Below are 27,496 nucleotides of genomic sequence, written 5' to 3' on the forward strand. Positions count from 1 at the left end.
GCAATTAATTTTTAAAAATATGCATTTTCATTCTAACCTTTCCAGAAAAAGAAATTCAAGTAATATATATACCGTCAAATCCCGTTTTAACGAATACTGTAATAGCGAAAATCTCATTTTAACAAACATTTCTCAAATCCTTCAGATAAATTAACATAGGAACAATGCAGAAGAATCATGAGAAAAAGGCTTTGTATTTCTTCAGATTAGAGCAAGAGAACTCGTTATTCACATCAGTGACAAGATTATCTGAAGGAAAAAGCTAGCCATGGTTTTATTCTAGTATTTTTCTGAGTTAAAAGAGTTTTATTTCTTCAATTATGTTCTATATCATTTTGTTCACTTTAATGCAAATTTTGATTTTGTTGTTAGAATCTTAATGTGTAAACTGAAAGAGTCATTAAACTTTCTATTCCTGAGTATGCACAGTTATTGCTTACAGACTTGACTTAGAGAACTTTCAAGGTACTGATGATAAATTAAATCTTTTAATAGCAAGTTTCTTCCCATGTAACAGAAATAACGAATATCTTATTTGCTTTTGTTATTGGATTTAAGAATAAAAACAATGTTTTGTAATTTATGTAACTGTCAATGTCTCATGGAAATAGGGGCTATCTAATGCCATTCCACACGAGTTTATTACACCTTAGAATTTACTCTATTTTTTTCATTTACAGGACAAATTATCTGCTGTTTCTACCAGGCAGGCAGTCAGAAATAGCCATTCAGCATCATTGAAAGAGCTTGTTGAAAATGATGCCTTTGATGGCATTGGGGATGATGATCTCTGAAATGTATTTTCCCTACAAAAATTTTTATATAAAACAATTAGTTTTCTCATATATATTATTGTTTTTTAGTGGGGGGGGGGAGATTCTTTGTTGAGTCCAGGTTTTAACTAAATCAGGGGCAGTTTTGATGCGCTTGAAATTCGTTAATCTAATATGAACTCTTTTATTCTTTATAAAATAAGAAATTTGTCATTTTAATCTTCCAAATGGAAAAAATTGCATGTTGGGGGGGGGGGCAATAAAACATAAGTATGAGATGTCTATATCAATTATTGTTCATACTTCTTGCCTATCAAAAAATATATGTTTTGTTTCTTTTCCTCCTCTAACCATTTTTAACTTTTAATATTATTTTTTTACTTAAAGCAATTTGTTCTGTGGCAATTAATGTAAAACGTTATTTTGCTATGGTTACAAGTCTTTTTTATTATTATTAGAAGGGTTTTCATCTCTGGGTTTTCACTAATCAATTCCCCTCTTATATTTTTTGTGCATGTTCCATATTTAAACATCACTACTGACATAGTATAGTTGATTGAACATTAGTTAAACTAATTAAAAATAAAGGAAAGATGCTATATGTATGACAATGATAATATATTGACTGAAAAGTTATTATTAATTTTTATTGAATTCACTGTTTTTGTTATTTTGAAGAAAAGATTTGTGTCAGTATTTGGGAGTCAACGGATGTGTTAACTGCATTATTGTACTAAAATTTTCATTTCCGTTGCCCCATATTCATGTGGAAAAATGCTTTTAAGAGCTCTAATGTGGTGCTAAGATATAGGTATGTGGGGAGTGTTGAAGATTAATGTCAATTGTGCTATATATTTGAAGGTAAATAACTATATATATCAATGTTTCCCAACCAGCGTGCCCTGGCACCCTAGAGTGCCACGATATTGGCTAAGAGGTGCAGCGAGACATTATGGAGATAAGTAAAAAATATTAGTCAACTTAAGGTCTTAATTAACTCAAATTAATTACTCTCACGCACGACAGACTTATTATATAAGTCGCCATCTGGTGGCAGTGTCAGCAATGTGGGCTTTGGCCTGAGTTAGGTCTGGCTATCCATGTACAGCCTTGTTCAGCGCACACTATCTCTAAGGTAAGAAGATTACCTTACCACCAATTAATGCACTTTTGCTCTTTTCATATCTATGTGAGCAAGCCTCCTCTGCTATGGAGACAATAAAATACAAAGCAAAATTGGACTACTACACTACTTAACCGTACATGCACCTCGTACACATTCTTCTATGGAATTTCTAATGAATTAGTACATGCTGGAATGCGTGTGCATGTGTTGTCAACCTAACGTGACGTTTGTTTCTGTGTAATGCTTGTTATGTGTAGTGCTGTCATCTGCCAAGAAATAGACTGCAAGACCTTGAGGACAATTTACGTGTTTTGTTGCCAACTGTAAATCCAGATTTCAAGTACTTGTTCTCTAAGCATCAATCACAAGTTTGCTTTAATGATTAATAGAACAAAACTGTACTGATGTATTTTTACTTAGTGATTTTTGTTGTAGTAAACTGCATTCTGTTTTCAAGGAAGAGTGTCCCAATTTTTAATGTTATTGCCAAGGATGTCGCGTACTTCAAAAGGTTGGGAAACACTGATCTATATACTATGAGAGATGAGCGTATTTGGACCATGTGGATTGATCTCTTTCTCACTATAATTATGTGAACATGTTTGAAGGTACTAGAAACACCTTTTTGCATGTTCACTTACTTGTTAGGGTGCATATGTTCTATTTTTAAATATCTCAACTGCTGTAAAATTTATCAAGCACCAAATAATATGGTTAACCATTTATAGAAGTGTTATAAGAGGGAAGTGATTATGTTCACAGTAATATGTCCTAAATAATTTAAATTATTAATTTTTAGTCAATTGATTGTTTCTAGATCTAGACTCTGAATGACATCAAATCAATGACAATTAAATGTTATGAGGCATCTTCTAAGTTAAAGCATAAAGGACATCAAGTTGTCCTAATCGTACAGAAATCTTATCGAGTTCATTTATTTCATCATTGAGAGGCATTCTCTAAATGACTTATTATGTATTCATCATAAACTTACTTAATTCCAGTGAAATATCCCCAGTTTCATTAATGTTTTCTTCAGGTCGGTTTGATTCCCCCATTTACTTCTAGAGATTATATGGAAATTGTATCTCTACTGCCATGCAGTCTGTTGAATGAGCCCCATGATCTTACTCGTTATGTTGTGTTGTTTTTTTATATATGCATTTTTCATGTAATGTAAAACTATATATTATGTTGATTTTCCACAATTGTGTAGTAATGAGACAAATGTATTGAATTTTTGTGTCATTCCATATTCGAACTATTTGGTATACAATTATTTTTTGTCATGTATATATATGTATGTATGTATATACATTCATTGAATATCCCAACCAAATTTTAAACAAATTTGCTGCAACTGTTTTTAGAATTCCACTAAATTTGGAATTCCAGAAGATTTGGTTGTTTTTTTTTTACTTGGAACAAAAAAAATTTTATAATGTAATTCTTTTTTGAAAGTTCCATCTGGTTTGAGTGCAGTTCTTTTTCTGCTGCCTAAACTGCTAAAATTAAGTAGAATTTTAAAATAACTTAAATCAAAAATGTTTTTATGATTAATAAAATGACATTATATTCCTTCATTTCAGTTTTCTCAACTTTTAATATCAATGAGAATTTGTTTACTGCACATTTTTTGTGACTTTTATCAAACAATCTTCATAATCACAATACACATATACATTCATTGAAAAGGAAAATTTATTAAAATATCAAAACATTGTATTTCATTTACACTTCACCAGAATAAATGTGTTAATATACATGTGTGCGTATAAGTATAAATATCATTTTAAATACATCGTTACATAGTGAACTTCACTTAAACTTGTTGAGTAGGAATTGAGAGGAAAAAACTTGAAGAGTGGGAAGAAAGGAATTGAGTTAAATCCATTGCTGTGTAATGTTTGGTTTGGTAGGTACACTTAGTGAACTTGCTGAAACGAAGTTCCCAGACTAAATGCTGGCATGTTTCGTTTATTGAAGATCATGGAGCTATGAATTGCATTATTCTTTTCTCCACACGTGGTGATGAACCCAATGCTTGGAGTCATGGAGGCTTATGGTGCTACATTAGGCTCCATAAGCTTGATATGTTCTTTGTATGCTTTTAATGTTAATCATGCTGTATTTACTTTAATCTAATGTGAACCTTATTTCTCAGCTGTGAAAATCTGTATTTTATTTCTTTGTCGATATTATCATGAACTCTAAGAGACCATTGAAGTATTACGTAAGCAGATTTTCAGCTATTTTTGACCCCCCCCCCCCCCTGTCAGCAGCTTGGAATATTTCATATCTTCAGAAAGGGGTGGTTGATGACGTAAGCAACCTTCAAATCCCCCTCTTCCCTTGTCAGCAAATCCGAAACCCCTCCCCCCTCAATGCTGACGTAATACTTGAATGACCCCTAAGTCAGATTGAACAGGTTTAATTTTGTATGAAAAAGACACTGTGCCAACTTTGTTTCAATGCAATTGGTAGAATTCCCCCCCCCCCCCGCCCCTTTATTTTCTTGTTCTTTGTTCATAAGTTGATAGCTTCAGCTGTCATAGAAAATTAAATATATGTTTTAGGTGCGGTAGCCTAGGTCGATAAGATACTCGCCTAAAGTACCAGAGAGTGTTTAAAGGTGTTGCAAGTTCGATACCTGGTTCATCCTTGTCAAAAACTTTCCTGACACAGGTACAACAGATACGCCGTCATGACCACAGAAAAAGATTGCTACTGCAGGGAGTCCCACACCAAGGGGTTAGTGCTTGGTGAGTATAAAAAAGGCTGCCATTCATAATCTGCAATAAATTGTAGGTCCCGGCCTAATTAGCCCTCGTGTGCAGAGAATGACTGTGGCTTGACAAAAAAATTATCAAATGAAATATACATGGAAGGGGTACTTAACAAAACTATGCAAAACATCTTGTGTAGTTTTAAAAAAATCTGCCGAAAAACAAGAATATAATGCATAGATCAAGGATTTGTAACTCTTTTCAGCAGCGACCCAAAATCAACAAAAATTATCAACTTTGTGGCCCATCTGTCTGTTTTTAATTTTAAAATTCTTATTAAATATTTCTGATTAACACTATATATGTTTAGTTTCATGGGCGAAGATACGGGGGGGCATTGCCCCCCCCCCCCCATCGTTAAAGGTGGAGTTGACTGATCTAATGTATATATGGATTGACATCATCATCGTGCCCCCCCCCCCAGACTTCCAAGTCTATCTCCGCCTATGTTTGGTTTTCAAAACTAATGAAACCGATCTATGGTATCCTAACAGTTGGGTCAACGGGGCCCCATATTGAAAATGGGGGAGCTCCAAATTATATTGAAAGCTTTCACTAATTCCAAAATTATTTCATTCACAAATAAAGAATTTTCATTGATTCTGAAATTATGTTGTTAATACCAAATTTTCTAATTCTAAATTTTCATCTTGTCTCAATTTTGGATAATGTTCGTGTTTTATGTGCTCATAAAGAGAAATCAACCGGACTGCTGTCTTCCAAAGATTGAGAACCACTGCTCTAAAGTGCCGTTACATACCGACTGGGAATCCCATCCCTATTAATACTTCAATCCTTGATACAATAACGTTCCACAATTACTCATTCTGTTGTAATAACGTATGCCATTTTGGACGCCGACTTCCCAAAAGTGCTGTGTATAAAATTCTGGATCAAAAGGTCCCAAAAAATGTTTAGATTCCCGCCCACGCTGTAGAAATCGTTCAGACGCCCTAATTGTGCGACGAAATCAATTGTGCAACAAATGAATTTATAACCGGATTGTAAGCGGAGTCGTACGACCCATCGCTGGAGCACCTGCTACCCAAGTTTTGTTCGCGACCCATTGGTTAAAACCCCTGATGTAGAATGACCAACTAGACATAAAAAAACCGCGTTTATAATTTCTCGGACGTAAGCCTCCGTTGTATACAATTGAACCGGTTTCCATGAACAGTTGCTAACAACCGATCCGTCCCGAGTTTCGCGTTTGTTCTCAAATTTATCCGAGTCCATTGGCTCATTTTATAAAAAAGTGTAGGTACATAATTCGAATGACGTTCAGGCGCAACATACTTCGGGGGACTCGATATTAGTTCGGATGCAACCACTGCCGTCGTTGCGTGCTGATGTGTATCCAAATTTTTTGTTGTATTCGTACATGTGCTCTCTTCCAAGAACTTTGTTCACAATTTCCGTACAGTCGGACTCCTCGAGTTCTCCTCCGTATTCTCTGGGCAATATCGAAGGATGAATATGCTGGTGTAACAGAGACCAGTCGTTACCAAACACCATGATCTGAAAGACGAAAAGCAAATCGATAATTAGTTCTGTTTCGCCTGAAAAGCTTATTGTGGGATTAGTGCTGTTCTTTATTCATTATTTCCCCCCGACTATTTCTTGTCTCGGTTGGCATTTAAAAGGAATTCCCCCACCTCCTCGCAAAATAAAAGAAAAATGTAATCGTAAAAAGAATTTACTGCCAAAAGTACTGCAATGAGCGAAATGAGGTTCAGTCGGTACAACAATATATCGGAGCGCGCGATACGGTGATAGAAATGAATTCTGAAATGATTGAATCACTTCAGACTAAATTTTATTCTTCTGTGTTGAAAACTAGCATTTAATACTTTCCGTTTTGTAAAATTCACTGATCCGCATAACTGGCACAGTGGAAATAACTAAACCTTCTGTAAAATGCCTTGAACAAAAGCTGACTCTGCTGTGCCAGACATCACCTAGGCTCTGTCCCATGTGGGATATAAGCACATCACCCCTAGGGGTTGGGCCATGCTGGAGAGAACTGAGTGCGCCGGCCCGGAAGGCGAGATATCTTGTGATTGCCGCTGAGAGGGTTGATGGCAGGCCCTAGCCAGAAATTTCGTTGAGGGGGGGGGGGAGACTAGTAATAGCAAATATTTGGCCATCTTTTTCCTTTTTTCGGTCATTTTCTCACATTTCGGGGGGACCAGACCCCCCCCCCTTCACTGCGGCCTTGGTTACGTTGTGAGGGGGGGGGGGAGAAAAAAAAACACGATATATATCACGCTGTTATATTTTTATAGGCATAATTTAGTAGTAATTTTTTACTGTTCCCCTTCGAATTAAACTGACTAGCTAGGGCTGATCATACGCAAAGAGCGCTCAAACTCGAGTTTCTTGTCTTATGAATATCGTCTCGTTCGTGCTTATAAACGGAGGAAGATTTTTTGTGTGTGTGTCCATAGTTCACTTACTCTTTTCCTGTATTTCTCTCGTATCAAAGGCTTGAAAAGTTTCCACACTGTGTCGGCCAGTGGAGGGCAGTTGACGCAGTAAGCTACCTTGAATCTACCGGGGAAACTATCCTGCGACGTTAAAAACAAAATTATTTTTCATTCACCTTCTCAAAAACAAATTTATAATGCTAAATCAGATTATATATTTATATTTAATGTTTCGACGAATAAATTCAATCAGAGCTGAAAAGGAAATGGAATTTTTGTTACACACACTAAAGCAATGAATGAATATTCTTATGGCTGCAATGTAAGGTGTCACTGACCTGCATCAAATTACACAGAAGCCACATCAGCCTTGGAGTGCACGAATTGGAGAAGTGCTGAAAACCGTAGTCCTTGAAATCCCATATGCCGACGAAGCCGTTAACTTGAGTGACTTCATTTTCGATTACAAATTCGCTGATCATGTTGCCGGTTGCTATGAACTCTTTAAAGCTGCATCGGTCCGGGTACCACAAACCTGAAATGAACGCAAATGAAATTCCCAAGGAGCGCATCATTGACGTTTGTTTAGCTGGAAGCAATTCCATTTCGCCAATAAGTTGTTTAGCTTTTTAACGTTATTTTAAAAAAGGTATATCATTCATGTTGCTAGAGGTTGTGTAGTTATTAAAATAAAAAATTATCTTTTTTATACAGTCCCCTGTGTTCCCCAAATCTCGATTAGAAAGTTGTTGCCCTGAATCTCTTGACGCCAAAAAAATGAAGTCCATGGCGTCTAAGTGCAATATTCGATGAGATATTCGAATTCGAAAATCGGAGAAAAGTTAGGGGGGGGGACAGTATTATATATATATAAATGCGCTAAACCGTTTTACCCTCATTTAACGCTGTTTTTTTCCGAACTTTCCTCCGTTTTTCGAATTCGAATATCTCAGCGAACATTGCACTTGGAAAATATGGGATTTTTTTTTCTTTTTTAGTTGGTCGTGTAACCCCCAGAGGAGAAAAAAAATATTTTTTAAACTAAAAACATTTAAAAAAATTAAAATTTCGAAAGAAAATACCTTTATATGTTATTATAGTCGATTTCTGTTAATTTCAATGCTATTTGAAGAGTAAGAACTCAAAATTTCTCTTTAAGAAATTCATTGCGACCCACCCTTTAAGCCATACATGGTAAACCCTTGACCCGCGGACCAAATGTGGCCCTGAAGGTTATGTGATGTGGCTTGCCCCCTTAAATCCAATTTTGTAAAAATGAACTAAGCGGCACATTTTTTTACAGATCGCTTAAATAACCCGCGAGAGTTCCAGAACTATCCGTGGCACATTTAGAGATCCCTTGATGGACGTGGCACAATTTTAGAGTACTTAAGCTTGCCCCAGTGCGGTTCTACATCACTCAAGTTATCCGTGGAACATTCCCAGATTACTTAAGTGATTCCTGGCATAATTACGGATCACTTGAGTGATGCGTTGCATAATTCAAGAGCACTTGAAGCATCCGTGAAACATTTACGGCCGTATTCACCAACACAGTTTCAACTGCGATCGCGGGTTAAACGATCAGCGATCGACACGGATTGGTTAAAATCCTTAATTTAACCAATCCGTTTCGATCTTCAATCCTTCCACCTGCGATTGCAGTTGAAACTGTGTTGGTGAATACGGCCGTTAAGGATCACTGAAGTGGCTCTGTGTGTAAGGGATTTATCATTATGGAGAATGTTAGTTTAGTTGCCTACAAACAAGCGAAAGATTTTTCTAGTATTTGGCGCACCGAGTAAGATGCCATTAAGAATATTTCTTACTAGCTATAATACCCGCCGCTAACCGGGTTTTCTTCAATGAGGCTTTTGGATCACGTGATATCTCATTATTTCTTTGAGGGACAAACAATCCGTGTCTAAGTTAACTGATATATGGTGACTTCATGAAATAAACAAATCTAGATTTAAAGAAGCGTAGAAATTAATTTCCCCCCCCTTTCTTTTCGAGGGGCGCTAGGTATTTAGATCCCCTTCAACTTCAAGTTATCCACCTGGCTGTTTCAGCTCCCTAAAATGCTTAGTTAAAGCTGTAGAATTTCTTCGATGTACTTTATGGGCCCATAATTAATTTTAAAACATCCTAAACTATATGTGTGTGAATTTATGCAGTTGAATATTAAAATATATTACGAAGACATTAATTTTCATGCTTGACAGAATATAAATAAAAAGTTGAAATCAATGTTATTGCATGGATATCCAACTCAAACGTAAGTCCGGCTAATTACTTTACATTCAATTTTTTGGACTTCGTATACCTCTAAAGGCGCGTATACACTAGCGCGCGGATCATCTAATGAAAGCATTCGCAAATAGTTGTTCAGTAATTTGTACGATGTTGTGAACGATTCTTGAGCTGTTTTCAACTGGACCCACCTGGAATCGGTTTTTTCAACGAACACAAAGGAAAGAAAGGAACACAAAAGAAGTTTGTGTACCCACGAGCGGATTAGAACCGCTGCAGGGGGTTGTGCGTTGCATGATCGGCGCGCTAGTGTATACGCGCCTTAAGCGAACTCAATATTTCAAAAATCCAGAATTGTGTAGAAGTTTTAAAATTATTGATGTGGCGGAAAACCCCACTAAATTTCTGCATTTCTACAGTTAAAATCGGCAATTGTAACACTGATTTCTATGGGGATCATCCTTTGCCTGTCCCTCAAAGTGATGCTGATGATGATTCTGACGTCTATTCAAAAAGCTCATTACTGGGAGGATTAAAGAAGGCATAAACTATACATACACATGGCAACATTAACATGTAGCACACGCCAGTGCTACAAAGCATCCAGCGACCAGGTCGAGCAATTAAAACATCGATTCGCAAGAAGGCCCACGAATTGTGGAGGCAAGAAGTACTAAAGAAATCATCATTGAACTACTATTGCAGGAAGTTAGTCTATTCCTGGGAGAGCGCGTATGATGGATCTCTTCCATCAACACTCTTCTTCAAAGCTCGAACTCGCTCACTGGAGACAAACCACCGTCTTGCTAAGTTCACTGTGAACATGGACGCTACATGCCCTCTCTGCAGGATGAACGAGGAAACCATAGAACACATCTTATTACACTGTCCTGAATTGTCACGCTGCCAAATGTACCTACACGAGCCTCCAGATGTAGATGACGTGTTGCTTTTAGACTCGGTCTAAACATAGGAAGACCATCTGACAAGGAAAAAATCGTGAATGACACGAAAGCACTGATAATGCAGTGGCATAGCAAAAAAAGTTAACTACGATCAGAAGAGGCACCGGTGTTGCGGTGCTAATCGTTACAAAGGCATCCTTATCATTACCATTGTAAAGGCATATACACGTCTGAAACGCATTGCTAGGAAACCACGGTAACCAAAGTAAATGTTCCGAAAGTGATTGCTGGCCCAAAAACCATCGTTGCCCTACAGTTTTTTGCCCATTTGGGGCATTTGCCCTGTTCTGACGAAATTTCAGAGTAGCCCATTCTTCAAGTCGCGTCCCATTTGGTATATGTGCAAAATTTGGCGACGATCGATCTAAAATTGTAGATTTGTATAGAGAACACACACAGAAAATCAATTTTATATATATAGATTTTCATAAAGGGTGATTGATGACGTAAGCATCATCCAACCCCCCTGTCAGCAAATCGGAAACCCCCCCCCATCGATGCTGACGTAATAATTGAATAGCCCCATACCTACAGTGGTAGTGGAAGTGGATGTAGTTTCCGTGTGTGTATAATGCATGTAAGGGTCAAAGCCGGGAAAATTTTTGAAATAGCTCGCCGCACACAAATTCTTGCTCGTAAAATGCGACAATTGAGACAACAGCTGAAAGAAAAAGAGAAATTGCTCCAAGTCCAAATGACGAAACGCCATTGGCTTGTCTATCCTGAGCATGCCTGACTCAAGATAGGCTGGTTGCTACGCTGCAGTGATAGTAACTCGTGGGAAATTTCCCATATTTGTGGGAAAAATTGGCCAAAATTTGTCCAAGTGGGAAATTTCTTAGCACATCAAACAAAAGAATTTTTTGAAAAATATGACGATGGATTTCTGCATCATCGTAATCGTTTCGGCGATCTTCTTCTGCAGCATTGCCAGTGCTTGCTTAAGTCCATGTTCATCCCTTATTTCCCTTTCATCGTCTTCAGGAGGGCGTTCTGAAAAGAAATGGCGAACTCGTCCATCTGTTCGGCCTGATTCTCGTCCACGCTAGTGTCCGGAGAGAATGAAGGAATCATTGAGTTTGTCGACGGCAAAGCTGATTAAAGAGTTACTCTTTAACTAGCTTTGGTCGACGGCACTGCATCTCGGAAAGGACTGGATTTTTTCTTCACTGGAGTTGGGGCAGCCGCTAACTTCTTGGATTTTTCTCTGAGGACCTCTGGGCGGTCGTTGGCTTATTTTTCTCGGTTTTCTGGAATTCCCTACTGTAGGGGGAGAAGCTGCAGTTTTTGTAGTTCGAGTATGAAACTGTTTACAGTTACAACACTGCGGCCTGTCCACTCCACGTAGGTTCGGACAGTCCTTCGTTGCGTCGCTGCGGATGCGTTTCACACATCTCTCGGGAGCAGAGCATCCAGATGAGTTATGCCCCACAGGACTGGCATCTATAACACATGATGTGTTTTTGCGCAGTACGGTTGCCTGAATTTGTCCACCTTCACTCGAAGATGGTCCAGTAATTTCAGTTGAAGTATCTTTGCCGAGTTCGGGATTGATGGCATATCAACCTTCCATCATATGGGCAGCTTGGCACCGTCTCTTCTCCGTCGGACCTATTGAACCTTCATCATTGCCTGGTAGCCTTTTTCCTGTAAAGAAATAAGAACGTCCTGATTGGCGGATCCAGGGTTGAGGCCTTTTACCACGTAGCATTCTGTTGCTTCAGGTCACTGGCTGTCTCTCCATTTGTCATTGGTTGTGATGAAGATGTGCGGTATCTTCTTCTGTTTGGGCCTGGCGATGGTATCGGAGATGAGTGACGTTGGTCCATCTGGGATTCGCCTCTGATTGGCTAACATCTTCACCACTGTTGTCAGCCGGCGCGTCTAATGGAGGAGTGGACATCTTCGATTCGCGTCGAGTTTCCCAATGGCGGGAAGGGGACCGGCGAGAAGATAGGTTTTCTTGGTTCCTCCTGGATCCATCTTTCGATGGCTTGCCTCTTTTTCTCTCGATCTCTCACGAGTCTGGAGGGCATATGTTCGTCAGAGTGAACATGTCCTCGATGGTTTTGATTATGGCACTGCGCTATCCAGGTCGTTGTACTTCGTAATGCTCCGGTAGGCATCCCCGAAAAGAGAGTCGTCCCTGCATGTGCGTTTTGTTATCAAGATTTTTTTCTATGATTTCAGCAGCATCAGGCTTGAGATCCGACAGGAACTCCTGCAATGTGTGCCATAGCTGGTTTTGTTTGTCGAAGATTTTGTCCTCATCTTCGTCGTCATCAAATTTTTTCAGCTCGTTCCTCACATAAAACCACTTTGGATTTTCCAGGATCAGCTTGCTGTGAAGGAAACAGCATTTCAGCACACCCATGACTCCTAAAAGAGGGAGAGAGAAACTATTTCCCTCGAACACGCTATCTATACTTTTAGTGTCAGAGCACCGGAAAACACAACCGCTCGCTACGACGTCTACGGTCAGAATCTGATTTTCCCATGCAATACGCCCTGTTACGTATGCACCCTTTGTATGAAAATTACGTTTGAATTTGTGGAAAGATAGTACATTATTTTTTTCAGGTTAAATGTTACGTACATTGACATGGGTCAATTTTTTTTTTTTTTTGAGGAGCTTCCTTTTTCCTGCTTTCAAATGTTTTCAAACTTCAATCAACAATGTTTTTAATTCAAGCAAGAAGGAAACATTTTATTTATTTATTTTGAAACTGATACAATTTTTTAACGCTCTGAAAACTATCCGATCGAAGATTCGCGGAAATTATTCTCGGCAAATGCAACGGGGAGGGGGAAAACCGGCAAATATTTCAAGATTAATTAGCATAAGGCAAATGCAGCGAACCTCTTTTATAACGATGCTCAAGGTACAGGAAAAAAGCATGGTTATGCAGGATTTATCAATGTGAAGTGTGCCAAGAACGGAGAATGATATCGTAACGTAGAATATCGCTATACAGAATTTTCACCCTGCATATAAAAAAGACTACCCAGTAGCGGTCTTAGGGCAGCGCAACCGGTGCATTGCACAGGGCACCAAATTATAGCGAGTGCCGAAATGAGTTAGAAAAGTTAGATACAACTTTAATATAAGATAAATAGAAAATAATCCTTATAAAGGTATTTTAATGAAAATTACAGTGCCAAAAACACATGAAAAGTAAAAATAAGAAAAAAAATTCATGGTTTGAGCGGATGAGCAGTACACATATAGTGCATACTGTATACCGATTTCCATGAAGACATGAATACCAACACGATTATAGTAGATCTGCTATAGTTGGTGTTGAGAATACGCACACACACATGCTAGCTTCTTTTCTTCTTCTAAGAAAAAGTTACAATCGGCTCAGCTTTGTATGCCCCATAGATAGATCTCTTTTTCTTTTTTTTTCAGAACCGATCACATTTAGGGCTGTGCGAAAGTCGACAATGTAAGTTGTCCATGGCCCCCACATCCTGAAGCAGGGTCCCTAGGCTGGGATCTTTTACGGGGCCCCCGACCAAACTTTCACGGGTCCCCTTTTATGATGAATTTATAGCGTGAAAAAACAAAAAAATGATCGAAATCCTCCCGGGCCCCAGGGCTGGAGCTTTGTCAGCCCACCCCTTATGGGGGCCACGAAGTTGTCTTTTCTTCAAGAGTCGGGGAGGTTGATACCCATCAGTTTTGAGCAAGACTATAGGAAGCTAGATACAGCTATGTTGGTGGGGTCAAAAGACATTAATCGCATGTGAAAATCGAAATAATTAAACCTCTGAGGATTAAGAAAAACTTTGCATAACTTTATTAATGTAGCCAACTTCCCTAATTTGGAGTAATTAATCAAAACAATAATTACTTCTGTAATTTAGTCAACTAGGAAGAAGGTGGACAGTAAGCGCAAATCCAGAGGGGGTTTGATGAAGAGAGAACTTCCTCCCTCAAGAGTCTGATAATATAGAAAAATGAATCATTCCCATATTTTTAGGAACTGTAGTGACTAGTAGTAAACAATAAATTGCCCGTCCGACACGTCATCCTGGAGGGACGGGGGTGCCGACTGCTGGTTTTGCACAAGGCACCACTTAGTCTAAGACCGACCCTGAGACCACCAATCAAATGTGCTGGATTGAATTCATGAGCAAGATATACTGTATAAGCAAAGTAAAAATGAATTATATTGGAAGATGGTTATAGAAAATGGATGCTTTTACCGATTTTCATGACGAGGACGGCTCTTCCTTGGCTGTCGCGATGCGTGAGGTAATTAAACATGTTCATCCTGAGGACTGACTCGAATGCGGACGGTTTCGGAAACAGGAACGAGTGCTTAGCCCGGAAGCGGTAGTAGTTCTTCACCAAGCTATAAGCTCTCTCCACGTTGAATTTTCGAGTTCTCAGGAAACGAATCAAGAATGCATCTTCCAATCTGGTTTCTAATTCTTCGTCACCTGTCGAGTAAAACACGCGGGATTACTATGGCTGAAAATTGAACGCGATCAATTACGACGTAATCATCATGGAAATCTCTTTAAAATGGGGAAATGCTAATTCTTTTTCACCCATGTTTGAAAAAAAAAATGTCTAACCTGGAAGAAGATAGCGTCGTGGAGTGCCGAAAAGTTTGTATGGGTTGAACAATGGCCGACAGCAGGAATTCCCAAGGTATTACGCTCGTGGTAGCCTTAGTACCCTTTGAAATGCCTCGCGACAACCCTGCCACATTTCGAAGCACTTGGGTGGCACCCCCGAAATACGCCGACACACTGGTTGGGATTGATAACCTTACTATATTATTGGGAAACCAAATCAAATGAACGTTGTAATGATATTTGTTCCCCAATAATTTTGCCAATTTAAGTACTGTAGGCAGCTGGATTAAAGGGAAAACATGTTTTTGTTTTGTGAAACTTTACGGAAACCGAAAATCAGAATCCCCAGATAGGATGCGGAACACACCTTCACACAGTCCTGGCATGAGAAACTACTAGGTCTAATGGGAGCCTAGAAAAATGGATTAGTTTGACTAAGATAAGTAATTGTAGGATCCAGTGTCAAGATGACGCTGCCGACTAAATAATCGGGGGGTGATAAATAACACTGGTCAACAGTGGTTTTGGTGCCAAGGTTTTTTGAGGTGATTTCATATGAATTTGATGCCCTGAATTCAAATATAGTATTAGTTTTTGCCTAGCAACTCGAGTTTTTAAGATATAACATTTTAGTGAACAGTCTTATTTGTGGGCCCTTTAATTTTTTCCGTACTCAACTGAGGCATTTTCTCCTCTATATATGTAAAGCATGATCCATTCTTATCAAGAGCCTTTACAAACTGCTTCATAAGACCTAGTTTAAGATGCAGTGGAGGAAAGATGATTTTCTCTCGTGCAACTAAGGGGTTATTAATGATATTCTTTTCCCCAATGTCCATGTTTTCTCTCCTAAGCCACTCTTTTCTAACCCAGTGATGTGTTTTGTCTCTGCTATCCCAGAGGCACAAGAAGCAAGGATATTTGGTGTAGCCACTTTGCTGTCCAAGGAGAAAGTTTACCATTTTTAAGTCTACACAAATCACCCATTGATGTTCATGATACTTTATGTTCTTCAAAACCAAAGCTATGGTATCGTATTCTTCTTTCATTTTTGTTGAGTGAGCAATTGGTATTGAACCATATTTGTTCCCATTATGTAGAAGAACACATTTCAAACTTCGCTTAGAACTGTCAATAAATAGGCGCCAATCATCCGGAAAATATTCTGGAAGACCCATTTTTCCCAGGAGACCTCTAATATCGTGACAAAATACAATATTTTCTTCTTGAGAGAAGAAGGGTAGCAGATTTTTCTCTCTTGTACGATAAAATGTAATTTTGGTTTCTGGTTCAAGTAAATTTTTATCCTTCAACCTAGAAGCCAGTACTTCAGAAGCTTCTTTCGACAAGTTGAGATCTCTTATGCGTTCATTTAGCTTATCTTGGTTGAAACGTTGGGGAATTGATGGTATCTCCTCATAATCACTGTCACCTTCAGTGGTATCAGAAGGCTGATCAGAGGGACAATACTCGTCCTCACAGAGCTCTGGTAGCTGGTGAAACGTTGGAATTGGCACTTCTTCTGAGTGAGAAATCGGGCACCTTGCAGAGACTAAATCAGGATAAGTCTACTTGTTATGGTTCTTTCGATTGATTCCAGTAATATTTACTAGGCAGAAATAACAGTCATCGAAGGGATTTTTGGGTTCTCTCCAAACCATTGGTACGCCGAATTTCAGACTTTTCCTTTTTCCGGTAGTCCACTGTTGTAAATGCTCTGTACAAGTTTTACAGACCCGATGCGGTGCCCAGGTTTTATCCTGATCACCAAGCCTAACACCAAAATATCCAAGATAAGCTCTCTTTACAAAGTCACTAACAGATTTTCTGTTTTCCGGAAACGTGTATTCCCCACATATGTAGCAAAAGACATCAGGATGATGTACACAGCTTCTTCTACTTGAACTCATTTTATTTCTATTCAACAACACAAAAACAACAATCTACGTTATAGGTTAACTTTATAACAACTCTTTACTAAACAGACATTTCAAGCGACACCAACATCGACCTATCTGCACGGCGCGAACTCACAAACTAATCTCAACTGCAGTTGAAGTTTTGAAGGTAACTTCAGATACAGGATAGGTAATTCTATCTATCGGATTTTTCTGGAACTAACTGGACGGCAGACGGTTCATAAGAAAGTTAAATCCTACATATTGCTGCCGTCCGCTTGAAATAGCGTTAGTCTTATTTTTATAACAATTGGATTAAAATAATAGTATTTATTTATAAAATAATATAATATTATTATTTCATAAATATTATTATAATTCAATTGTTATAAAAATAAGACTGAGAATGGGTCAAATATACAAGAACCAATCCTTGTATAAATTTTACGACACTCATACTTGAAAGAATTGATTAGAAAATAACATTGATAGATAAGTGAAATTATCTAAAAATGTAGAGCTAATAGAGAAAAACTGATTTCATATTTAGATTCAGCAACCCAAATATAGCTAAAATCTGTTCTAAAATCCCAGGCACCAAAAAAAAATTTTCTTTTTGTTAACCAGTGTAATGGAAGTGAATAGAGGACAAAAAATATGTGATAATCCCATAAAAAGGGAGAAAAATCGGAATTAAGCACAAGATTAAAGGGTGTTAGGAATTTCGGAAAAAGGAAGAAAGTTCATACGCATCAACTTGCTAAAGAAAACACAGAATCGAGTAAAGAGTTTCTACGGATGAAAACTTCCAAACTACTTCTTGAGGATCACAAAAAACAAGTTATCAGGGAATCGGAGTATGCTCAAGAAAAGGGTGCTTCAGAACGTTTGAGCTCTACGGGAGCCTTAACAACGAGATAAGATGATTTTAAGTGACTCAAGTTGATTTACTAGTACTCCCGAGAAAAAGGAGGAGAAAAAACGGTTACAGTGTTTATTGTTCTTAGATATTAAAGGGGGGTGTCAACTTAGGGCAGATATTAATTGTTCTCGCTTGCTTACGCGAAAGAAGGAAAAATGATGAAAGTGGGGGAAAATGAAGTTCAGGAAGATGATTCGAGAAGTATAAAAATTAATATATTTCGATGCACTGGAGAAAAAAATAAAAGAATAGAATTGAACTCTCGGATAGGTTGAAAATTTCAAATGGAGCTAGGACGCTTCATTTCATGAAAAGATTCAAGAATTAGAAAAAGATGAAGTAGAGTCAACGAAGATATATATATTCCCCCTTAGGTACGCTGCATGATAATATCATTCGTAAGAGTTGTGGAAAAGAGCAAAGAGCTGTGATGAAATTGACGAAGATTCCAAGTTCCTCGAAGTGTTCGGTAAAAGTGAACTGAAGTTATTCAACTTATCGGTGCAATCATGTTCTGTAAGTCAGTCTCGGTGCAGTCTCGATGAAATGTCAAAAATTTTATTGCTAAAATAGTAAAATTTTTCGTCGAAAGATGGCGTTGAAGTTAAAAAGTTATTTATTGTCCCCCCTATTTATTTATTTATTGTCATCTGTTGATGAGAAATGTAACTATTCTGGCAATGCTAAATTATTAACAAAAAAAATTTTATAGGTCTTTTTGTGAGAAAACGTGAATATATATATATATATATATATATATCACCCAAATAAATGAACAAAAAAGTCCGTTTTTGACTATTTTTCTAGGGTTTTTTTGCAGTATGTTATACAGTCGAATCCCGTTATAACGAATGCCAAGAGACCGGATGAATCACTTCGTTAAAACTAAATTTCGGTATAAGAGGAATTCCAGGTTACTTAGCATTATTCCTATGTAAACTTATTTAGGGATTAGAAAAGTGTTCGTTAAAACGAGATTTTCGCTATAACGGTATTCGTTAAAACGAGATTTTCGCTATAACGGTATTCGTTAAAACGAGATTTTCGCTATAATGGTATTCGTTAAAATGAGATTTTCGCTATAACGGTATTCGACTGTATCCGGACTATTTTCTCGGTTGAGACCATTCTTTTGGTTTGTTATATCCACAGTGTATTTTTAAGCAGGGCATTCAGAAAAATTCACCAACGAAAAAGGCAAATAAAGGAAATTATGAAAACTCGAATTTAGGAGTAATAATATGAGAGATCTATGTTATAGAATCTATTACTCTATTAACCCCCAAAGAATCGGTACATGCGGGAATGTGCGTGTACGTGTAGTGAAACCTGACGTGAAGTTTTTGTTTCTCTGTAATGCTTGTTATGTGCAGTGCTGCCATCTGCCACCAGTTTTTTCAAACTATGAGTGAAGTGTTATGATTTAATGATTTATCGTTGTAGGACTGTTGCTCTCTGTGGCGAGACTTTTTAACGGGGAGATCGGCTCGCATTTGCGCCTTGAAGTTGGGAACCACAGAAAACCAACTTCAGCCGACCACCACTGTGGGGTTCGAACCCGGATCCTCGCATCGCGAGTCCGTCACTATAACCACTCGACCACCACAGCGGCCACCACAGATAATTGTTGTACTATTTAATGAATGAACGATATTTAAAAAAAATTACCGTTCTCTGTAAACATAAATCTCTGATTAGCATCTCTCAATTATGTGACATAATCCGTGGGGGTTTTTGGGTAATACAACATCAGCTACACTTCCCCTTCCCCCTTTCTTTAATGACAAATGTTCCTTCAGAATATAGCAAATATTTCTCGTGATGAGTGCTCTGAATTCAAAGAGCTGTAAATTATCCACTTGGATTGACATTAAAATTTATTTTTCTCTACACATACACTCACTACACCACTGACACGCAAGCACCTTGTCTTTTCCTTCATATACTAATCCCGGGCAATTTGTAGGTCGGAAGACAGCCTGCAAAGACTAGGAACAGACGAAAACGTTCAATTCTGAATGGGGCCAAATTCTAAGGATTACTCAACCTATGTTATATCCACGGTTTATGCTATATGCGGGTTATGTTATACGTGTACTGGACTGTATATGCAACTTTTTGGAATTTCGAAAAAATATGATATAAAAACATTTAAAAAATGAGGTTAAATTAGGGGAAAAGTAGAGATATTGCAGTCGCATCCCGTTTTAACGAATACTGTTGCAGCGAAAATCTCGTTTTTCGAACCTGGAATTCCTTTATAACGAAATTTCATTATAGCGAAGAGATTTCTCCGGTCTCTTGAAGTTCGTTATAACGGAATTCGACTGTACTATAATGTTAGATTTCAATCAATTACTTCAACACTTTCCAGTAATATGGCCGATTTTTTTTTAAATGCGAAATTTTTGATTCGAACTATGTTTTTATTTATTCGACAGTTTTTTTTTTGTTTTGTGAACGAATGTTAAATTTTTTCATTTGGAATTCCTTATTGCGAATAAATGCGAAATTTCTGATTTTAAAACTTTTTTTTGTAGCGAAATTTACGTATCTCTAAATATAATTAACATTAAATAATATAATTGAAGCCTTTTTGAAATTAATAAAATAAAACAATGAAATTTGAGGAATCGAAAAAACCGCTTGAAACCACGTGAGAAAATAAAAGGATAGAAAAAAAAAACCACCGCTCAACTTCACCAAATTTGAATTTCGCCAAGTATTTGACTATGAGTGACGTAATGGCACATCACTAGCTTCGACCAATCACGATGCGCAAAATTTCTATAATGTTGCTACAAAAGTAGAATTTGTTTATACGCTGCTCGTGCGCTGGTCTTGTGGGAGCACCGAATTCACTCTTGAACTGCTCCTTCTAAATCAAACGGGGGTGCCAAAATGCGTGCTTGTTCGGGCTAACAAAGTATCTAGTTGTGACCCTGCCCGTGGTTACCAGTTCCCCCTCCACCATTTACAAGCCCTCCTAGTATTTTATACAATTTTCCAACTTAATATATTTTTTCTACTACTTGGTCTATGATTGATAATAGAAACTTTGAAAGTTACTTAGTTACTTTTGAGTTTCTCCCTCAACGATTCGAGGCAGGTTTTCTTGGCTTCCAGCGTCTCGTTGAGTTCAACCTCGGCTTTGATGATGTCTTCGACCGAAAGCGATGGGTCCATCAAGGGTCGATAAACGGCATCTCCCAGTATGAGGGTTTCAGCTCGATCCATGGCTCACACTTGAGACACCTGCTGAAGACTAAACTGATGGCTGTTCTTCGTTTTCGTTCGTCTTACCTGTTAAAGATAATTAGAAGTCACACGTTTGCTCGTGAGAAGTATGGACAAGAAAACAAAAAAGCATTATGCCGATACAAAGCATGGCGTCTCTAATGCTCAACTGTTACGAGCATTCTATTGGCTCTAACTTTTCTAATCACAGGAGGATTTAAAATTTTTGAAACCCCTTAATGAGAAAGAAATTCGGGGTTACATGCAACTATAATTCCAAAATTTATACACGTGGAGGGCATTTTTCAGAAGCTCCGCACAGATTTCGGTCTTGAAGAAGCTTAAGAAAAGATCCAATATCCAGCTCGAATCTCTCAAACTTCAATTATGGACTCCCAGTGTTTTACACATGAACCATGTGGTTTTTTCCCCAACGGAATGAACGAGGCATTTCTGTCAACGCCTTCTTCAATCGAAGTTGAAATAGTTATAATTTAAACTTTCTCTCTCAAACGCATTTCACATTTTCATTTTCTCATATTTCAAAGAGTTCATCTTTCTGATTATATGATCACATGCCGTAACAAACAAGATAAATTAAGGTTACATTCATAAGTGTATACAGGTCTTGATACTTTTCAAGGGTTGGACTGTCTCGAAAGATACTTATTAACCACTTTACGATCAAGGACGTAATATTGCATCCAAACGCCTGTAGAATAAACTCAAACAAGCTCTCTCAGTTTTATTTTCTCTCTCTTCATCATCGCGAGGCTTTGTTGTAACCCTGCGAAGTTTTTGTTTTTACCTTTTTTTTATTTCTATACAATCATTAGTCACTATTTTTAACTCATATATGATGTATCCTTTTACTATCTACATATAAGAACAAAAAAGAACAGGCAGGGTGAGGGTGAAAAAAATGTACTTCGTACACCTACTCTTTCTTACCTCTATCTGTACGTATCCATTACACTGTTTTCTTTTCATTTGTTTTTTTTTTCTTCCTTTTCTTCTACTATTTTTCCTTCAACTTTTTCTAACGTGTGGTTAGGTTAAGACAAGATTACCATATTTATCGCCCATTCGTCAAATAGAGATCATCCGAGTTTCTTGCCAATGCCTTGTAAGCGAAGGGGGGTTAAAACCAAGAATTTTGTGTCAATTGGACAATAACGATATATTCCAGCCATATTCACAAGCCTCAACGTCGGCGGCCGCTGTCGATATGCCTACCGCCACGAACAGTGCAGTAGAGTAGACTACGCTTTACTTTCAAAAACGTATGATAGATACGAAGTATCAGACAGGGCTGGGGTAGCTATTTTTTTGCTATTTTTTGCGTCAGCAATTCTTCACATTTCCAATTCAGAAATTATTGATAAAAATAAGTTTCGCCGTAAACGCCGTATAGCAAGGAAATTGGCCGCGGTAGATGACAAAATCCTACAAATACCTGCTTTATACTTCGACGGACGGGGAAGGATAACAGTTGGGTGTGATGGAATTAATGTGAACATTGGTAAATCTGAAGGTGTCATACGTCCGCTCAGGCCCGTTTCCAGAAATTTCGTTCGGAGGAGGACTACTTGCATTTCGGAGCGGGGGGGGGGGGTTAGACAAACGTGATATAACAATAGATTTGGCCATCTTTTCCTCTCTTTTTTAAGCATATTCTTACATTTCGGGGGAAAGCCCCCCCCCCCCTCCTCCCTCCGCTATGGCCTTGCGTCTGCTTGAAAAAAGGTTAGATAAGCCGTTGCTGTGGATTATCTGTCTACTGCATATGAACGAATTACCCTTCCGACACTTGTTTCTACTTATTCACGGCAGCACATCGGGATTCAAAATAGCATATTTCCTAAGGATTTAGCAAACAAATCGCCATGCAAAATGCGTCATGCTTAATCGAATTCTACGTTTGTACGTTTCAATGGAATCTCATTCTGAAAAGTTAATAATTCTAGCAACGTATGTCGTCAAGTTTCACGCTGCAACTTGGTTTGCTATCAAAATTCACCCTTTCTGTAAAGATGGAACGCAGCACCTGTTCAAACTCATCGTTGCAACTAGATATTTGCCCACAGAACTGAAAGGCAAAATATATCCTGTAATTCTGAAAGAAACACTTACTTCGCACACCCTGGAAATTCATCGATCGCAATGCTGACCGACTCTAAACCGCACATCCGTGAACTGGCAGCCCGCCACATTCAGAAAAATAGACACCAACTGTTTCAACTTCCTATTGTAAAATTTCATGTATCGTCTTACATCGATCTCATTGACTGGCAGAAAGAGAATATATATCTGATCCGCCAGTATATTGAAATCCATACCTGACAAAGTCATCCAACTGTTTGTTGTCCAAAAAACAGAAAGAGAACTGCCTTTACTACGCATGCCATGTCACACACAAGCTGTTGAAATGGCGGTCAAGACTGTTACAGAAACTTCAGCTACATTGTGCAAAAAATCTGATAGAGAAGGCTTCATAAAAAACCAGAGTCTCGAAAAGCTATGCCGAAATTTGATAGCAAGAAGGATTTTCGCTTTATTTCAAATATGATAATAATAAAATAAATGTCATTTTTGCAAACTTTTTCCTCGTAATAAATAAATGTTACTCCTGTAATTTGTATTTGTTTTAAGACACACGTTACATTTTTTTTTTTAAACCTTACTGTTTTTTTAACAACTGATAAAAAAAGGTTTTTTTCAAAATATGTATTCTTTAAAGTCAATCCGGAGGCAGAAGATGGTAAACCATTCTAAAAAAAATTTATAGGTGAGCTAAAGCAGGGGCGTAGCCAGAAATTTCGTTCGGGGGGGGGGGGGAGAGGACCACTTTCATTTCGGGGGGGGGGACCAAAGTGACAGAACAATGGATTTGGCCATCTTTTTCCCTTCTTTCGGTCATTTTCTCACATTTCGGGGGGGGGGGGACCAGACCCCCAAGTCCCCCCCCCCCTGGCTACGCCCTTGAGCTAAAGACATCATTCGGCACCCTTTTCTTGCGGTGCCGGATAGAAATTAAAAAAAAAAAAAACTCCATACAACGGTGACTCACCCTCTATTGATCAGTTGCATCACTACGTACTTTGAAAGAGAGAGATTCGTTGGACGCTGATCCTTCTCAAAGTTGGGAAATCCGTTCAAAACGTATTTGGTGAACCTCAACTGGAAGCCAGAATTTTGTTCCTTTTCTGTGGCATCGTACGCGTACATGAATTTCAGCTACGCGTTTTTTCTAGAGTTGAGTTTTTACTTTCCTAAATTGAGTCCCGTCAGAATATCAGGTATTCAAGTTTACAAAGAAAAAAAATATTTAGCTCTCTCTACTTGCCATTCCTTTCATTTAAAGAAGGATAATCTCCTCGGACAACAAATCGGCCTTGACCTTGAAAGACCTGTATGCTTCACTATCTTCATTGAGAAATAAATTTTAGAGAAGATAACTAATTCCAAGAAAATTGCGCCCCCTCTTTTTTCCTATAGAATAGTACGCTCGACCCAAACCGCGGTTCTAGGTGTAAGTGCTTATAGCTCTCAAATACTAATGTGAAGAGAATGAAATTTTCGTGAATTAATATTTATATATATGATATCATGAAAAGTCAAGAAATTTTTTTAACATTGAGTTTTCGAGATAAATTAAAACGAAGTTTGATTTGGGCCAAATCATCCACTACACGGTTCTAGTGTTAAAATAAAATAAAAAAAAAGCTTTTTATACGTACACCCTATGGTCAAGAGCCCAACTAAAAAGTTGTTGCCTTCCGCTACCAACTAAAACAATTCCACGGTTTCTAAGTGTAATATTCGCTGAGGTGTTCGAACTCGAAAAACGGAGGAAAGTTGAGAAAAAAAAACCAGCGTTAAATACGAGTAAAACGGTTTAGAACGCCACAACTTTCCTCCTCTTTTCCAATTTGAATACCTCAGTGAATATTGCACTTAAAAACATGGAATTTCTTTTTTGGCGTCAAGAGAGACAGGGCAATAACTACTCGATTGGGTTTTTGAGGACAGGGTGTCCTTATAAAAAGTTAACATTTTTTATTTTAATAACTATACAACCTCTTGCAACATGAAGGACATATCTATACACGTTATTTGGATAGTTTTTCTAACTGGAAGTATGCCTCTAGGATCAACGGCTCACCAATAAAATGCCACGCATCCTGTTACCTATGCATTCTGTATATTACATGCATTGAAGGGGGCCTGATGTTATTTTATGAGGGAAATGAATAAATGTGGGTAAAAATATTATTTTCTCTGATTTTTCCTCAAACTGAAAATGTGAAGTCTTGGAACTGTTTTCAAAGGTGTGTACACACCTTCGCTATCTTTAGAAAACTAATCGTCACCATAACGTGGTCTCCAATGCACTTGTAAACCTCGCTATTAGCTTGCCGAGTTGTTCATTCATTGTCGCGTACGTATAAAATTCGGATATGTAGAATACGCGTCGCATCTGCGTGGGAAAATCATTCTAGAGAAGAAAAAAAGAAGGAAAAGCGATAATAAATAAGGAAACGCCATTAAATTTTTGAAAAAAAGAAAAGAAAAAGAAGTGATATCTCTCTGAATCGCGCGCGCACCCCCCAAAGGAATGTCGAGATGAGATTGAAAATAAATAATAGGGTGACGTCATTTGCGCTGAAGGCTAAAGCGTGGTTTGGATTTGTATGATACTTCCGGAAAGAAGAAGTAGGGAACGATTAAGGGGCACCCACATTCAACCGGTCTAATGACCACACTCGCAAGATATAAGATGATAACCTACATTCGAAGACAGGTAAGTAGCACGAGCGCGTAATGTATCTCGTCCGAACGTATCTCCTCTCGTTCTCGTGTGAAGAAGAAATATACAGTGGATCCCGCTTATAACGTTTTCGAATAAACCGTCATGAAAAACGTTGTAAGTGGAAAGACGTTATAAACGGGATATTTTAATATGGAATTTGAGTTAGGGCCACGAAAATAAGTCATATTAAGCGGGAAAACGTTCTTAGTGGGGACGACTGTACATATATTTAATGCAACGGTTTCTACCGAAAAGAAAGAGATATCGAATGAACAGCTTTTTGGACAGATTTGCTTTCTAGAATCGATGTTATGACGACATCGTTTTTAAAATCGACATTGTCTTTTTATGGACAGTGTATTATATTTTTATCATAATTATTGTTTTTTTATTGTTCTCTTTTGGGTTGCTGTATTTTCGATATAAAGTAGCTAAGATATACCGTATTTGAACGTGTATCCACCGATTTTTTAGGCTTAAAATTTGGGGGAAAAAAGTTGAAAAGAAGCATCTATAATACCATCCATGTGAAAGAAACCCCTCCTATTTTCAATACCCAGAAGGGGGTTCCTTAATACAAGTTAAAATACGGTGTTTGATATCCATATGTTTTATGGGCATCCTTTTCAGCCTCCTCGTCTGGCCTGTTGTGGTCTCTCTTTGCATTTGTACGATCTCATTAATAAAGGAATAAAAATTGTTCATCTGTCGAGCCCAAAAAAAAAGTTGACGTTAGAAAATCAAATCGAATTTATTCGACTCGGTTGGATTGAGTGTTTTTGCGGCGGCGACTTCTAATGAACAGTCCAAACACGTGATTCCTCTATTTAAGACTCACCGTCTCCTCGGTCTGATGCATCAAGGTTTCTAGAATATATAGTGATGCATGGCCAGATGAATGGGGAATGCATAATTACAAAACACCTGGACATCGCATTGGTCAACAGAATGTTTACTGGGGCTCGGGTGGACGTCTTGTCTCTTAAGAATAAGTTGTTGCATTCTTTGAACCGGAAATCGGCAACCACATTTACTTGATAAAATCTACTTTGTGACTTTTTCGCTCACCAAGTCTATCGACGAGTCTCGGCTACTTTATTTTCTGCATATTTTCCCAATAAACCGGACGCAGAAATTTTACGTTTTATCTTTTATGGATCTGCCGAGTACAGCTACGCGGAGCTTATTTTCAAAAGTGAACATTTCCACTTTCTTCCGAAATACACTTTTTAACGGTTTATGAATCTTTGGGATAAGCTCTGGCAGATCTGTTGAAGTTACACCGAGTCCCGTTGATGTAATTCAAAATTGCGGCCGTCAGTGTAGGTGTCCGCTAACGGGAGTGTCCGTTATGGGAGATTCTAGAATATACTGATCGTGCTTCTTTTTTGTTAATGACGAGAGGACGGTAAGGGTATCTTCCTGGGCTAGTTAAAATCTGGAACCGACAGATGATGTAGAAATTTCAAATTTTTCAGATTTGTGACACACCACCTTAAATTTTAATCGAAAGGTAATATTTAAGGTGCTAAAGTGGTGGCATCACATAACATTAAGGTTGTATCAAAAGTTAACATTTCCCCTAATTTTCTTTCAAAACGGAACATTTTCAAAATTCAAATTCTCCCTTGAATGCCGATCAAGAAACATAGTACAGTATTTAAATATCATGTCCCCACACATCCTGGAGTCTATGCTACTTCGTCA

The 27,496-nt window shown here is 38.0% G+C and overlaps 2 protein-coding genes across 3 annotated transcripts in view; one reads left to right on the forward strand and one right to left on the reverse strand.

The window, feature by feature from the left end:
• Positions 1-988, forward strand: part of LOC149083224 (sorting nexin-17-like) — a 29,789-nt gene extending 28,801 nt beyond the window's left edge. For both annotated transcript variants that reach the window (XM_089236421.1, XM_089236422.1), the window contains exon 13: positions 681-988. In XM_089236421.1, coding sequence (XP_089092547.1) covers positions 681-794 — 114 coding nt within the window. In that variant the 3' untranslated portion in view covers positions 795-988. The remainder of the gene's footprint in view (positions 1-680) is intronic.
• Positions 989-3,588: 2,600 nt separating this feature from the next.
• The window catches only part of LOC149083225 (retinaldehyde-binding protein 1-like), a 29,569-nt gene continuing 5,661 nt past the window's right edge, over positions 3,589-27,496 (reverse strand). The window contains exons 2-6 of the mRNA XM_089236423.1: positions 20,817-21,042; positions 14,542-14,778; positions 7,450-7,646; positions 7,142-7,252; positions 3,589-6,203 (exon numbers count right to left, since the gene is read on the reverse strand). Coding sequence (XP_089092549.1) covers positions 5,967-6,203; positions 7,142-7,252; positions 7,450-7,646; positions 14,542-14,778; positions 20,817-20,976 — 942 coding nt within the window. The 5' untranslated portion in view covers positions 20,977-21,042 and the 3' untranslated portion in view covers positions 3,589-5,966. The remainder of the gene's footprint in view (positions 6,204-7,141; positions 7,253-7,449; positions 7,647-14,541; positions 14,779-20,816; positions 21,043-27,496) is intronic.

Source organism: Pholcus phalangioides, unplaced genomic scaffold (assembly GCF_987345545.1).
Source record: "Pholcus phalangioides strain wild (caught in Gottingen) unplaced genomic scaffold, Ppha-v1.0 ptg000009l_1, whole genome shotgun sequence".
Lineage (NCBI taxonomy): Eukaryota > Metazoa > Arthropoda > Arachnida > Araneae > Pholcidae > Pholcus > Pholcus phalangioides.